At 40.0% G+C, this 16262-nt stretch overlaps 2 protein-coding genes across 2 annotated transcripts in view; one reads left to right on the top strand and one right to left on the bottom strand.

Moving 5' to 3' along the window:
• The window catches only part of LOC105233445 (FERM domain-containing protein 8), a 201604-nt gene that overhangs the window by 84564 nt on the left and 100778 nt on the right, over positions 1 to 16262 (bottom strand). The window lies entirely within an intron of this gene.
• Positions 4868 to 6415, top strand: LOC125776623 (uncharacterized). Its single transcript, XM_049450049.1, has one exon. The coding sequence runs from the start codon at positions 4868 to 4870 to the stop codon at positions 6413 to 6415; it is 1548 nt and encodes a 515-aa protein (XP_049306006.1).

Here is a 16262-nt window from a genome sequence, read left to right as displayed (position 1 = left end):
TGACATCCAGGTGTCTTATCAACTAATGCATTAGGACGAATTTACACAATCCACCCGAAAAACGACGATTGTTTCTACCTTCGGTTGCTATTGATTAATGTACGCGGTTCAACTTTATTTGAGTCATTGCTTACTGTGAATGGTATATGGGAATATGTGCAAGTTTTGGAGAAGTAAGTCAGCAATTACAAATGCTGGAACACGCTAATCACTGGAATGAAAATGAAGTTCGCATACTTTTCGATATAAACCTCGACATTGTCAAAGACATTTTACATCGTCTTCGCTAAAAATTCGAAATGGTTCAATTTCGGTTGATACTTCCAGTGGTTCGATATCAATTCCATCTTCCTTTTATCAATTCACGAAGGATGAACTCATCACAAATGTTCGGACATTGGCCAAATTATCATAACTACGATTCCTTAAGTGCACGCACAATGTTAGCTGCAAAAAATACAGATATTGTTGACTCCAACTCTAGGATTCAAAGTCAAGTTCCGGGAGACTTGCGCTCATACAAATCGATCGATCGTCTTGACTATGAAGACGACGCCGTGAATTATCCAGTGGTACTCCTAAATTCTTTGGACAGGCTTGGTATGCCACCGCATCATTTGCGTCTCAAAGTAGGATCTGTCGTTATTATGTTTCCCAATCTTTATGCGCCGAAACTGTGTAATGGAACCCGACTCATTGTGACGCACCTATCGAGTACAAAGGGACAGAATGCTTGATCCTTCGAATTCCTTTGAGTTCTAACGATTTGCCATTTCAGTTCAAACGTATTCCGTTTCCAGTGAAAATTGAATTTGAGATGACAGTCAACAGGACCTAAAGATAGTAGCATAGTGTGAGGCATAATTTTGGAAATGCTATGTTTTTCACATGGCCGTAGCGTGCTCACGAGTTGGAAAACCATCTTTTCTGTAGACCGGAACGGAAACCGAAAAATGTTGTTTATAAAACTGCGTTACATTGAAAAAAATGAAATGATAAATTTAACTTTCTTTTCATTTCAAACTACATAATTTCACGCAGGACAACGGCTGTGGGGTCAGCTAGTTATTAATAAATGAATTCATGTTTGGTTTTTTATTGAAATTTAGCATTTTTCTTATATACCTTCACATATAATAATAATCCGAATAATTCAGTAATTCGAATCGGGTCTGCAATCAATTATTCGGATTATCGAATTTCTACTGTATATACAAAAACATTATGAAAGTTCGGTTATCAAAAAGCCATTGGGTTTATTGATTCTCTTTGAAACTCTTGCATACAAAAGAGCTTTCTTTTCTATATATGTATTATATACAAAACTATCTCTGTACATCTACCAGTCTAGTTTACACTTAGACATTTTAAATTATTTCACGACATTTTCTAAATAAGCTCAGATTCAAAAGAATCTAAAGCAATACAATCACCAAAAGTTCCAGAAATGGTTTTAGAAGAAAAGAGACCATGTACACCTGCTGAAGCTACACGCTCAAAGCAAGGTGCTACAAAAGTAAAGAGTGGTAAAGATATTTCTTATACAAAATTCATTGCTGAGAGCTACAGTTTAATACGATACTGCACTCGATTTTCATCTTCACCGATTCAAGACAATTCTGAATCGGTCCTAGAAATCAAAACAGATAATTTAGACAATTTTTTGGACGCGTCTCCAAGCGGCATATGACGCAATCGTAGAATCTGACGAATCAGATATACATGAAAATTTCAAATCTTCAGCATACTCCAAATATGAAAACTGCTTAGACCAGTACGAAGAGACGAAAGCTATGATTTCAGATCAGCTAAAATTAATTAATGCAACTGCACCTGCTCCACTTCCGCGAATAGAGATGCCACAAGTACAAAGTCAAGAGGCGAGTTCAGGCATCCACCTGAAGGTGCCTGCATGTGACATAGAATTTTTTCATGGGGGTTATGAACAATGGCCGTCTTTCCGGGACATGTTCGCAGCCGTTTACATAAACCACCCAAAATTATCTAATGCACAAAAATTGTATCACCTCCGATACAAAACGAAAGGTCAGGCTGGCGTCATAGTAAAACAGTTCGCATTAAATGACGACAATTTTAATATTCTAATGAACTTGCCAAAAATTCAAAAGGAAACCAGTGAAGAATTTATCAAACTTCAATCAACTGTTTCCAATTGTTTGTCGATTTTATCGACCCAAAACATTCCCACAGACAACTGGGACCCTATACTGGTAAACATATGCACCGCAGCATTACCAGAAAAGTCTTTATTATTGTGGGAGCAATCGCTCTCTTCACGGAAAAAGTGCCCAACGTGGCAACAAATGAAAGATTTTCTCACTACCCGGTACGAAATCGTAGAAAGGGTAGACAAAAAAATAACCAAACCAAAAGGTATTCAGCAAGACTTCAATAGAAGCTTCCACAAGCTCCAAGCCAATAGCCACAATAATTCAAATAGAGACCTTTTTAAAAATCAATCGTTCTCTTCCGAACAATATAAACAAACGTCATGCGAACTGTGCAGATGAGGTCACAAATTAAAATGATGCGAAAAATTCAAAAAAATGAATGTAAGCGATCGAAACAATTTCGTAAGAACGAAAAAATTATGTACCAACTGTATGTCACATGCGCATACGCTTAAAGATTGCGAAAGCAAATTTAATTGCGTTTACTGCCATAAAAGACATCATTCAATGTTAGATAAATAATAGAGGCATGCACTGCGACCATGGGTCTAATGTGCCCTTATTCATATTCAATGTTACATATAACAAATTTTTCCAGCTCACTCCCGAACAGCGCAAACGTAAAAAGAGCAACAGGATTAGTTGCAACAACAAATTCTGAAAACTGCCGAGAAGCACCATGCTGCTCAAAGGCGTTAAAAACCCAATCGCTACATAGCGAAAATCACAGTAGGGTACTATTACCCACAGCAGTTGTCTCCATCGAGCACCGAGGAGAACTGTTTAAACTCAGAGCCTTAATAGACCAAGGATCACAACGATCATCTATAGCGTCTAGGGCACAAAACAGGCTACAGTTACCAACAAAACTGGCCAAATTTGAAATCACGGGAATGGGCGGAAGAGTTGTTCAAAACTCAAATAAAATCTGCCCCATTACCCTCTTTTCCCCCAAAGCGGATAAGCGCATACAAGCAGAAGCTATTGTCTTACCGCAATTAACCAACATGATACTGCAACACCCCCGCTCAAATAGATCTACTATTAGGCAGCGATCTCATACCACAAATTATTCTCGAAGGTATTGAGAAAATTACCACAACACTTCTGGCGCAAAATACCATTTTCGGATGGGTCCTAAGCGGACTGGTTGCGGAACCAGTTACAACATTAACAACTCAAGTTGAGGAAGTCTCAAACGAGTACCTCAATTCACAATTGAAAAAATTTTGGGAACTAGAAGAACTCCCCTCCATATCAATCACAACCCCTGAAGATCAGTATTGTGAGGATTTTTACAAAGCCACAACTACTAGATCAGAAAATGGTCGGTACGTCGTACGACTACCACTTAAGCAACAATTTCCTAACACACTCGCCTTAGGTCACTCTCGCACCTCTGCAATTCAGCAGTTTCTAAGTATGGAAAGAAACCTACTTAAAAAAGGCAAACTCAAATCTGAATATGATGATGTGTTAGAAGAATACCTCCATTTAGATCACATGGAGGAGGTAAACCCAGGGGAGAAAATCGTCAACGGCAAGTACTACTCCTTTTATCTGCCACATCACGCAGTAGTAAAGCCAGACAAAAAAACAACAAAAGTAAGAGTAGTCTTTAATGCATCAAAATCATCAAGTTCGGGGAATTCCCTAAATGATATTTTATTTACGGGACCCATGCTTCAGCCAGATTTAATGCTCCTCATACTAAATTGGCGTACATACAAATACGTTTTCAATGGGGATGTTGAGAAAATGTATCGACAAATAGTCGTACATAAAGATGATCAATATTTTCAGCGAATTATTTTCCGAAAATCTCCCAATAGTCCACTACGCGACTTTAAATTAAAAACAGTTACCTTTGGCGTAAACTGTGCCCCATATTTAGCTATTCGAACACTCCACGAATTGGCAGAAAACACCAAGTCCGAATTTCCTCTGGCGACCCAGGTGTTAAAAACACAAACGTATGTAGACGATATTCTGTCTGGAAGTCACAGTCTTCCACAAGCATACAAATCATTGTCACAAGTAATCCAAGCCCTCACATATGCAGGGTTTCCATTAAAAAAGATTACGGCAAATCACCCAACTATATTAAAAAATATACCAAAAGAAAATTTGTTGGACACTAATATCCTTATTTTCGAAAAGGAAACTACAATAAAAACATTAGGCATCCAATGGAATGCGATATCGGACCAGTTCTCATACACGACAGAGTCCATATCCGCAATATCAGCCATAACGAAAAGACAGATTTTATCCTCGGTGGCAAAACTTTTCGACCCCGCAGGATGGCTTTCGCCAATTATGATCCAACCGAAAATCTTAATACAGGAATTATGGCTAGACGGAACCAACTGGGACGAACAAGTGAAACCTCTTCGCTTAGAAAAATGGTCCCAGTTCGCAAACAATCTGAATGACATTTCTCAGATTCAAATTCCGCGATGGGTAAATTACTCTCCCGATCACAAAGTTGAATTACATGGTTCTTAGACGCCTCAGAAAAGGCATACTGCGCTACTATCTATGTGCGCACGCAAAGTAACACCACGACCACAAGCCACTTATTAGTAGCAAAAGCAAAGGTGGCACCTTTAAAAACTATAAGTCTTGAACGACTTGAGTTATGTGGCGCACTATTACTTTCAAAATTAGTAGCCATGGTGCAAATGCATTTAAATATGACAAAATGCAAACCATATATGTGGTCCGATTCAGAAATTGTACTAGCCTGGTTGGAAAAACCACCACATGCATGGAAGACGTATATTTCTAACCGAACGTCTCAAATTCTTGACCAAGTGGGATCAGCCACGTGGCATCACGTAGCCGGTGCTGACAATCCTGCCGATCTAGGTACAAGAGGGTACAAACCACTGCACCTTGCCACTAGCACCCTCTGGTGGAATGGCCCCCGATGGTTTATAGAATCTCCTGATTCTTGGCCACAATCCCCCATGCGCAACATTATCGCCCCAGAAGGTCGAAAAATCGCCACCTTTCACACATTATGGGCTGATACCGACATCCTTGAACGATTCTCATCGTTTCTAAGAGCTCAAAGAGTAGTTGCTTACATGTTCAAATTTATAGAACAACTCAAAAGCAAAGTTAAGCGATCACATAATTTCCCATGCAACACAGTGCCGCACCTAGAGTTACAAAAGGCAAAGGTCGCACTAATAACATATACGCAAGCGCGCTATTTCAGCCGCGATATATCATTACTAAGAGAATCGAAGCTGATTGATAAAAAGAGCTCACTCCTAGTCCTCAACCCATTTCTGGACACGAAAGGTCTGCTTCGTGCCAATGGTCGGCTTGCTAATTCGAGCCTAACATACAATGAACGCCATCCCATAATAATCCCAGAGAAGTCACCATTTGCCACACTGTTCCTCCACTACATCCACAGCTTAATGCTACACGCCGAACATCGTCTCAAGCAACAGATGGTAGGCCAGGAGTACTATATTCCCCGTCTGAAGCCGCAAATCAAGAAGTGCATCTTCACGTGCAAGATTTGCACTATGCACAAACAGAAGATGCGAACGCAGATTATGGCAGCACTTCCACCGGAACGCTGCAATTTCGCTGTGCCTTTCACCACAACAGGTGTTGTTTTTGCTGGGCCTTTCCAGGTAAAGGCGTCCATGTTAAGGTCTCCCACTCTCATGAAAGGCTATGTGGCTGTCTTTGTATGTTTCACGACAAAGGCAGTACACCTTGAACTTTGTAGTAATCTGACGACGGAGGCTTTTCTCGCGGCATTTGCTCGCTTCGTCGCTCGACGTGGCTACCCATCAAAGATCATGAGCGATAATGGCAAAACGTTCATTGGAGCTCAACGAGCCACAGAAAAGCAATTTGTGGATTTCCTAAAACAAGTGTCACCCGACATCGTACAAAAGTACGCTCCTCAAGGTATCAATTGGCAATTTATACCCCCAAGTGCTCCTCATATGGGCGGTTTATGGGAATCTGCTGTGAAAAGCTTCAAATCCCATTTCAAACCGGTAGCTGGAAATTATAAATTCAATTACGAAGAGTTTACGACGTTATTAAATCGAATTGAAGCCGTTCTCAATTCACGGCCACTTACAGTACTATCGCAAGATCCCTCAGATTTCACCGCCTTAACTCCATCATCTACGGGTCTGAGCAGCGTTGTGGCAACGCTGCAACAGCTGCAGCGCCTTTTATGCTAAACAGTCGTTTAGGGGGGCCGGGATGGCTAAATGAGCACCTGACCCCCCTCTTAATATAATTCTCCTACACCCCACGCATACACACCATACTCAACACGACTTCACCATCTATATCATCCACACATCATCCTCCACACATCTACACCATATTCATCCCACACACACCAATCATCTACACCACACCTTTCACACCACACACGAGGACACCAAACACAATCAACAAAAGGGACTGGCGGACGGCGCCAGCCTCTCTTTCTATTACGATCCGCGCGCATATACGGTTCTCCAGTAAACAACAAGGTTTTTTCTTCCCGCTTTTCCGATTCAACCTACCGCAAAGTCGTCGCCAAAGCAAAGGTGAATTGCCGCGAATTTTGATAAGTTTTCTAGATTCTGTAGGAGGACAACGATCCTAAACACCGCAACAAGTGGAAAACTCAATGTGGCATCGTTACATTGCATTGCAAACCCTGTTGAAAATGTGTGGGCATATATTAAACAGAAGCTTCGTGGAAGACGCACATACACTTTGAAGCAGTTGTCTTACGAAATTCGTCGGATCTGGAGATCCTGGCCACTAGAATACGCCGTCAAATTAGTAGAAAGCATGCCTCGGAGATGTCAGGCAATTATCGACGCCGGTGGTGACTGGACATATTATTGACGAAATTGCATCATTGTTTGTAATGTGTACAATGTATATATAAATATGAAAGTTTCATAAAATAATTTTTTTATAAATTAACACGACCACGCTCTTACTTGACAGACTGTGTATTCTTTAGTCGCGCGCTTACTTCTGTAAGCTTGTTCGCCGTTCGTTTATTTATTACGTCAAATTTTACAGTTGGAATCGGAATATTTGCTGTAAACAGTATTTTTCATGTACATATATGCTTATAGCTTAGCTTGTACATGTAACTGTAATTAGCGCTTATTACTTCTCTTGATTGTAGAAATATTTCTCAGGTTAAAACACGACAAACGAAGAGGTGTCCTGTCTTTAGAAGTTACCTCTTTCTCACTTATCTACGTATAATGATCTGATGAAATGATATCTGTTCATAAAACATGAATTGAAGCCCGTTAAAACAACAAAGGAGCCAACAGTTCTTAAAATATCTGAAAGATTATTTGGTGAAGTTCTAAAAATATGGCAAAAATCTTCACTGCCAACTGTAAGTGTAAAGAGAATTTTACAATTGATTCGTTTTTATCACGACAAATACAGAAGCTTAATGAAACCATATCAAGGCCGTCGAACTAACATAAAATACCAAGAAAAGATTAGAACATTTATATCAGAGTCCCATAGATTAGAGTGAATTAGCTGTTGTTGGGTGTTATGGAACTGCAGTGAATACAAATATGGTGTTATTCGTCTGATGCAGGAGGAATTCAACCGGCCATTACAGTCGATTGCATTCAAATGAGTTACCACTACGTCATCTTTTATTACATTTAAACGGAAAAACTAAAGAACCTAAATGCTTTTTAGACGCCATCGGATCTCAATTACAAACTTGTCAAAGAATGCAGATAGTCGAAATTATCGTTATACCTACAATGTTACTTAAAATAACTGACCAAAAGCATCTATACGACATAACGACTGCTATCAGTACTGGTAAATTTTCTTCGGATTTAGGTAATATGGAAGCTGGAGCCATTAACCATTCTAGATGGTTAACATCAGCTAATCGAATTCTAAGATTGCATGCCACTAAAACTGACCCAAAAGAAAAGCTAGTTGTATTAGCCACTTACGTTATGAAAGTTTATGGATCTATGTGGTTTACAATAAATTGTAATTCTTCATGCATTAACGGAGCCAAAAACATATGAAAAACCTTTAACCTAAGTCGTTATTTGAATTTCGATATGAATACGGAATGGATACTTTCGTCATCAAAATCTTCTCATTACCATCCTTGGTGATGACAGAGAGATTATAAGAGATATTGCATATCGAAGAATTGTAAAAGCAAGAACAGAGAAATCTCGAAGACTTTGAATGTTTAAAGTACCTACATTCAACATCGATACCAAAGATAACACTGAGATTATTATGTAGCAAAACTGTGACATAACTGAGCCACCTTTAACCTTTTATATATTAAAAGGCAACTTTTTTTAGCTATGCCGTTAAGAAATATAAGAAAAAAATTGTTTCCATACAGTATCGCTCCACCTTAATGCTTACCTTTGTGTTTCCAAACACAAATATTAACCAACCAGAATAATGAATTCAAGTATTTACTTACAGATTTCTCAGGCAATACCCCTTAGGTTTAACTAAAACAATAAGCAGGATTGCAAACACTAAATAAGCAAAGGCATTAACAAAAAAAACAAAAACAAAAAAAAGCCAGAGAAAAAAATAAAACATATGTATGTATGTATGTATATGGACCATTCCATCAATTGGCGACATGGTTTTGTACCCGTGGTTCTCCGATTTTGACGAATATCATAATATAGACTATAATAAGAATATCTGTAAACTTTTTAGTGGCCAAAGTTGCTCCATTGTTTTTAAGCGCAATTCAAATTGAGATCAAACAAAAAAATGACTTTTTCTTTTATTTTTTAACGACCTCAAAATTGAGTGAAAAAAATTTTGAAGTTATCCAGTTTTATGTAAAAAAATCTCAGCTTTCTGATAAAAATATTTTCAAAATCCAAAAAAAATTTCAAAATCCAAAAAAACATGTTTTTTCCAAAAATTCCGCTTTTTGTGCTCTTCACCCACTTTTTTTTCAAAATTGACATTTTTATTCGATTCCTCGTTAAATTTTACATAAGAATCAGTGTTCAAAAATATGGGACTCTGATCCCATGAACAGCAAAAAATATTCAAAGTTGACGCTCAAAATCCAAAAGAAACATTATTTTCCGAAAAATCCGGTTTTTTGTGCTTTTCCACCAACTTTTTTTCAAAATTGACTTTTCCATTCGATTCCTCGTTACATTTTACATAAGAATCACAAAAAACCGGATTTTTTGGAAAATAATGTTTTTTTTTGGATTTTGAGCGTCAATTTTGAATATTTTTTGCTGTTCATGGGATCAGAGTCCCATATTTCTGAACACTGATTCTTATGTAAAATTTAACGAGGAATCGAATAAAAATGTCAATTTAAAAAAAAAAGTGGGGGAAGAGCACAAAAAGCGGGATTTTCGGAAAAAGCATGTCTTTTTTGGATTTTGAAAATATTTTTATCAGAAAGCTGAGATTTTTTTACATAAAAATGGATAACTATAAAATTTTTTTCACTCAATTTTGAGGTCGTTAAAAAATAAAAGAAAAAGTCATTTTTTTGTTTGATCTCAATTTGAAGTGCGCGCCAAAAAACAATGGAGCAACTTTGGCCACTAAAAAGTTTACAGATATTATTATTTTAGTCTATATTATGATATTCTAAAGTTTCGTCAAAATCGGAGAACCACGGGTACAAAACCGTGTCGCCAATTGATGGAATGGCCCATATGCATATTTTCTTACTTCTCTATGCCAGTGGTCGGCATTTCTTAGCAAAATTTGGCAAACTAACTTCTCACGTACGCTTACGCTTTATCGTTCAGTCGTTGTCGAGCCAGCAACGAATTAACATCATGTAGTACTATAGCGCAAAACCAAATATGCCCTGAGAGAAATATTTTATGATTCGAAATGCCTTTGGTGCCCTGCAATGCCTTTTATGTTCCAAGTCTTTTAAAGATAATTCAAAGGTGTATTTTTCACGACCTCACCTTTTTGCTGTGCACTTCGAATTCGTAATTTTCGCACGCACTCGCCTTCTCGATTACCACCAAGTTTGGTTTTATAAAAAATGGAAAAAACGAATTTGCTTCAATGTGCATATGCGTGTATATATGTATATTGCGGTTGTTTCTTGTTTATGTACAATTTTAACTTTCACTTTAAAAGAATACTTTACAAAATTATTAGCGGTTGATAATTCCGACACGGGATGAAGAAATGGAAAAAACTGGAGGAGGGAAAAAACGTCGTTCAAAACGTGCGCAAACGCGTACAGGTCGCTGCTGTGATCGAAAGCGAAGTGACTTGATCGATCTCCTTGTCAATTCCTTTTTTTCCTTTGGTGTGTGGGATCAGCTGGTGTGATGTGATGATGTGTAGTGTGGAGTGTGGGTTGTAAGCCCTGATGATTGGTGAAGTGAGTATGGTGAAGGTGCGAGTCAGTGTTGTGAGGTTGAGTTGATGTGGTGTAATAGTGTGGTGTATGTGTGGACGTCCGGGGGAGGATGCTCATTTATACATCCTGGCCCCCCTAGGCGAGTATTTAGCCTAGTAGCCTCTGAAGTTGTTGCAGTGTTGCAACAACGTTGCTGAGGCCTGTCTTACGGCGGGCTTGCGGCCTAGGATGGCGCCTCCGATGCGGGGTACGATAATGATGGCGCCAGGAGCGGGACTCCTCCGAAGGGAAGGCTTACCTTCGCGGTTGCGGTCGCGGGAGTCGTCGGCTGGCAGTACGTCCGCGAGGGGTAGGATGACGCTCGACGTCAGATCCGGCGCTGCGGTGCAGCATCGTGTGATGATGCCGCATGCATACCTGGCACTGGTACCCGGTCGTGCATTCGCGCGTGAGATGGGTAGGCGCCAGGCAATGGCCGTGTGCCTGGGCGATCTGCTGGCGTTGCAAGGGTGTCATCCCCTTGAAGATGCCACAGTGTGGCAACCGATGTCGTCGGCGACATAGCGCGCAGTGAAGCTGTGGCTGTTCCGGAGCCATTGATTGCGGGCCTCTGCGCGGAGCCGTTGGAACGTCTCGGGGGGGCGCCGCTGCGATGGTTGTTCGCGGGGCTGCTACTGGGGTAGCTTTCGGGCGCGAAACAGTGACAGCCGAACGTACAGTGGGTTTATCTGTTAAGAGATATCATGCTAATTATTATATATTTGTATGGGCGTTGGTGCCACGCGATGTGGCACGAATGAGTCGTCATGTGGATCGACCCCTTTTTTTTTTGTTTTCGTTTTTGGTGGGTATTTATTTATAGTGTTTGAGTTTATTACTATATTTTTTTTTTGTTTATTTCTTTGTTTATTAGTGGCGGTTACGTTTCGATTTTATCTGCGGTTGGCAAAAAGCATAATTTAACGAGCGTTCTGGTCAGCGTTCCGGATTGTGTACGGAGATTGACTATGCGAATGTGACCGTCGGAGCCATAGTAGAGCTTCACTACGCGGCCAAGCCGCGATTCGGTACGGGGGGCGACAATCGTCATTGATTAAGACACAATCTCCAAGCTTAGGCGCATTTTCTGTGATTTTCCATTGGTACCTTCTGTGGAGGTCCTTTACATAATCATCTTTCCATCGGCTATTGAAGTCATGATGGAGAATCTTAATCCTTTCCCAAAGGTTTAATAAGGAAAGCGACTCCACGCTTGGCTCAGATGTGGCCAGAATGGACGCTCCTTTAAGAAAATGCCCTGCGTGAGGGCAGTAAAGTCTGAGGGATCTTGCGAGAGTGCAGCGAGAGGCCGTGAGTTAAGAACGGCTTCAATTCCAGTTAAGAGTGTCGTGAACTCTTCATAATTGAATTTATAGTTGCCAGCTAGCTTCTTGAAATGAGATTTGAAGCTTTTTACAGCTGACTCCCATAAGCCGCCATGTGAGGGGCGCTTGGGATAAACTGCCAATTGATACCTTGGGGAGCGTATTCTTGGACAATGTCCGGTGAGACTTGTTTTGTGAAGTCCACAAACTGTTTTTCGGTAGCTCTTTGAGCTCCTATGAATGTTTTACCATTATCGCTCATGATTTTTGATGGAAAGCCTCGTCGTCCGACGAAACGAGCAAAAGCCACAAGAAAAGCCTCCGTCAGATTCGTACATAGCTCAAGGTGTACTGCTTTTGTCGTGAAACAGACAAAAACAGCCACATAGCCTTTCATGAGAGTAGGAGACCATAGCATGGATGCCTTTATCATAAAAGGCCCAGGAAAATCTACACCTGTAGTGGTGAAGGGCAGAGAAAAATTGCAGCGTTCAGGTGGAAGTGTTGCCATAATCTGCGATCGCATTTTCTGCTTATGCATAGTGCAGATTTTGCACATGAAAATGCACTTCTTTATTTGGGGCTTCAGTCGGGGTATGTACAGCTCTAGCCGGACCATATGTTGCATGAGGCGATGTTCGGCGTGGAGCATTAGTATGTGGATATATCTAATCAATAAAGTGGCAAACGGACACCTCTCTGGTATGATTATAGAGTGGCGTTCATTGTACGTTAGGCTTGAATTAGCAAGCCGACCATTCCCACGAAGTAGACCCTTCGTATCCAGAAATGGGTTTAGAACTAAGAGTGAGCTCTTTTTATCAATAGGCTTCGATTCTCTTAGTAATTCTGTATCGCGGCGGAAGGAGCGAGTTTGGGTTGATGCGATAAGAGCGACCTTTGCTTTTTGTAAGTCTTGGTGCGTCAATTTATCGCAATGGAGATAAGTTGATCCTTTAACTTTAAGTTTAAGCTGCTCTAAAAACTTGAGCATATAGGCAACTACCCGGAGGGCTCGGGGGAACGATAAAAATCGTTCAATGACGTCAGTGTCATGCAGTGCTGCATGATAAGTGTCGATTTTACGACTTTCTGGGGAAAGTATGTTGCGCATTGGGCGATTGTGACAGAGAATCGGGAGATTCCACCAGAGAATGGAGGTGGCGAGATGCAAAGTTTTGCATCCTCTTGTACCTAAATCAGCAGGATTGTCAGCACTGGCTACGGGGCGCCAAGTGGCTGATCCTACTAGGTCAAGTATTTCAGATGTTCGGTTAGAAATATAAGTTTTCCACGCATGTGGTGGTTTTTCTAACCAGGCTAAAACTATCTCGGAATCGGACCATAAATATAATCTGTATTTCGCCATACTTAAGTGGGTCTGCACCATTGAAGCTAGCTTTGCTAGTAGCAGAGCGCCACAGAGTTCAAAGTGGGAGACTTATCGTTTTTAGAGGTGCGACTTTTGCTTTTGCTGCCAGTAAGTGGCTTGTGGTTGCAATATCGCTTTGTGTGCGCACGTAAATAGTGCACAATATGCCTTTTCAGAGGCGTCGCAGAAACCGTGTAGTTCCACTTTGTATTCGGGGGAATAGTTTACCCACCGTGGAATTTGTATCTTCGAGATGTCGTTCAAATTACTAGCGAACTGGGACCATTTTTCTAAGCGAAGAGGTTTCACTTGTTCGTCCCAGTCGGTTCCGTCTAGCCATAATTCTTGGATCAGGATTTTCGCTTGTATCATAATTCGCGGAAGCCATCCTGCGGGGTCAAAAAGTTTTGCCACCGAGGAGAGAATTTGGCGTTTTGTAATAGCGGATAATGCGGATATTGACTCAGGCATGTATGAAAACTGGTCCAATATCGCATTCCATTGGACGCCTAGTGTTTTTGTTGTACTTTCCTTTTCAAATATAAGGAAATTAGTACCCAACAAATGGTGTTTAGAAATATTTTTTTAAAATATTTGGGTGATTGGCTGTAATCTTTTTTAAAGGAAACCCTGCGGTATTGAGGGCATTTATTACCTGTGATAAGGTCTCGTAAGCTTGTGGAAGGCTGTGGCTTCCAGTGGAAATTCTGGCTTTGTGTCTTCTGCCAGTTCATGTTGTGTAGGAATGGCTAGATATGGGGCACAGTTTACGCCAAAGGTAACTGTTTTCAATTTAAAGCCGCGTAGTGGACTATTGGCAGATTTTCGGAAAATAATCTGCTGAAAATCTTGATCATCTTTATGTACCAGTATTTGTCGATACATTTTTTCGACATCCCCATTGAACACGTATTTGTATATACGCCAATTTAATATGAGGAGCATTAAATCTGGTTGGAGTGTAGGTCCTGTAAATAGAATATAATTTAGGGAACTCCCCGAGCTAATGGTTCTAGAGGCATTGAAGACAGCTCTGACTTTTGTTGTTTTTTTGTCAGGCTTTACTACTGCATGATGTTGCAAGTAGAATGAGTAATATTTGCCTTTTATGATTTTTTCACATGGGCTTACGTCCTCCATGTGATCTAAATGGAGATATTATTCTAATGCCCGTTTTCACAGTCCATACTTAAGTTGTGCCTAAATAAAATCTTAGCTAAGCATTGTTGCAAACTGAGCAGTCGTTTGCGTTTCACAGTCAATGCTTAATTTCTATAAAATTTTATTATGATATATGGCAACGTTGTGGGCAACATATGTTTTATAAATGTCATTCATAAAAATATGTTTGAAATATTTAAATTATAACAAACAAATACATAAATTTGCGAGGAAAATTATATCAAAAATGGATGAAAACAACAAAAGAACCCTAATTTCATCACTAGCGAGTCGGAGCACCCATTGGAACTGAAGGAAAAGTATAAGCTGTTATTGAGTGCACGCGAACGGACACTTGCCCTACGTTACGAAAGATGTCGCTTAAAATTCAAAGCAAATTCAAAACAAAAATCAGCTGTTATTTAAGCATTGCTTAAGACTCCAATTTTCAGTGCTTAAGCATAACCTAAGTATGAACTGTAAAACACTATTTTCCTGTTTTATCTTAAGCACAACATAAGTATGGACTGTGAAACCGGGCATAAGACACCATCATAATCTTGTTTAAGCTCACCTTTTCTAAGTAGGTTTTTTTCCATACTTAGAAACTGCTGTATTGCAGAGGTTCGAGAGTGACCTAAGGCGAGTGTGTCTGGAAATTGTTGTTTTCGAGGTAGTCGTACGACATACCGACCATTATCTGATCTAGTAGTTGTGGCTTTGTAAAAGTCTTCACAATACTGATCTTCTGGTGTACTTGAAATGGGGGGAGTTCTTCTAACTCCCAAAATTTTCTCAATTGTGAATTGAGGTACTCGTTTGAGATTTCCTCAACTTGTGTTGTCATTGCTGTGACTGGTTCCGCAACTAGTCCACTTAGGACCCATCCGAAAATGGTATTTTGCGCCTGTAGTGTTTTCGAAATTTTTTCAACCCCTTCTATTAAAATTTGCGATATAAGATCGCTGCCTAATAGAAGGTCTATTTGAGCGGGAGTGTTGCAGTTGGGATCTGCTAGAGTCAGATGTGAAATCTTATCCCAATGCTTGCTATTTATTTGATAGCTTGGAAGCATGTTTGTTAGTTGTGGTAAGACAATAGCATTTGCTTGAATGCGCTTATCCGCTTGGAGGGAAATTAGGGTAATGGGGCAGATTTTACTTGAGTTTTGTACTACTCGTCCGCCCATTCCCGTAATTTCATAGTTGGCATGTTTTGTTGGTAGTTTTAGCCTATTTTGTGCCCTAGACGCTATGAATGATCGTTGCGATCCTTGGTCTATTAGGGCTCTTAGTTTGAACAGTTCTCCTCGATGTTCGATGGAGACAACTGCTGTGGGTAGTAGTACTCTACTATGATTTTCGCTGTGTAGCGTTTGAGTTTTTAATGCCTTTGAACAACATGGTGTCTCTTGGCAATTTTCTTGAGTTTTTGTTTCGGGAGTTGCTGTTTCAACTAAACCCGTGGCTTTTTTTGAAAAAGCGCTGCTATGAGATGTGTTGGGAAAGTTATCGAGATGTAACATAGAATGATGCCTTTTGTGGCAATATACGCAATTAAATTTGCTTTCGCAAGTATTAAGATTGTGTGAGTGGGACAAGCAGTTTGAACAGAGTCTTTTTGACCTGACAAAGTTGTTCTTTTTATTGGCATTCAATTTTTTAAATTTCTCGCAAGCTTTTAACTTATGCCCTCCAGTACTTAGTTCGCATGACGTGAATTTATTTTGTTCAGATGTGAACGATTGTGCTTTGAAAAAGCTTCTGTTTAAATTGTTGCTTCCGGCTTGG

The sequence above is a fragment of the Bactrocera dorsalis genome, chromosome 2 (genome assembly GCF_023373825.1).
Source record: "Bactrocera dorsalis isolate Fly_Bdor chromosome 2, ASM2337382v1, whole genome shotgun sequence".
Taxonomy (NCBI): Eukaryota; Metazoa; Arthropoda; class Insecta; order Diptera; family Tephritidae; genus Bactrocera; species Bactrocera dorsalis.
The sequence above is the reverse complement of the archived record's forward strand: the minus strand, read 5'-3'. Positions and strand labels throughout refer to the sequence as shown.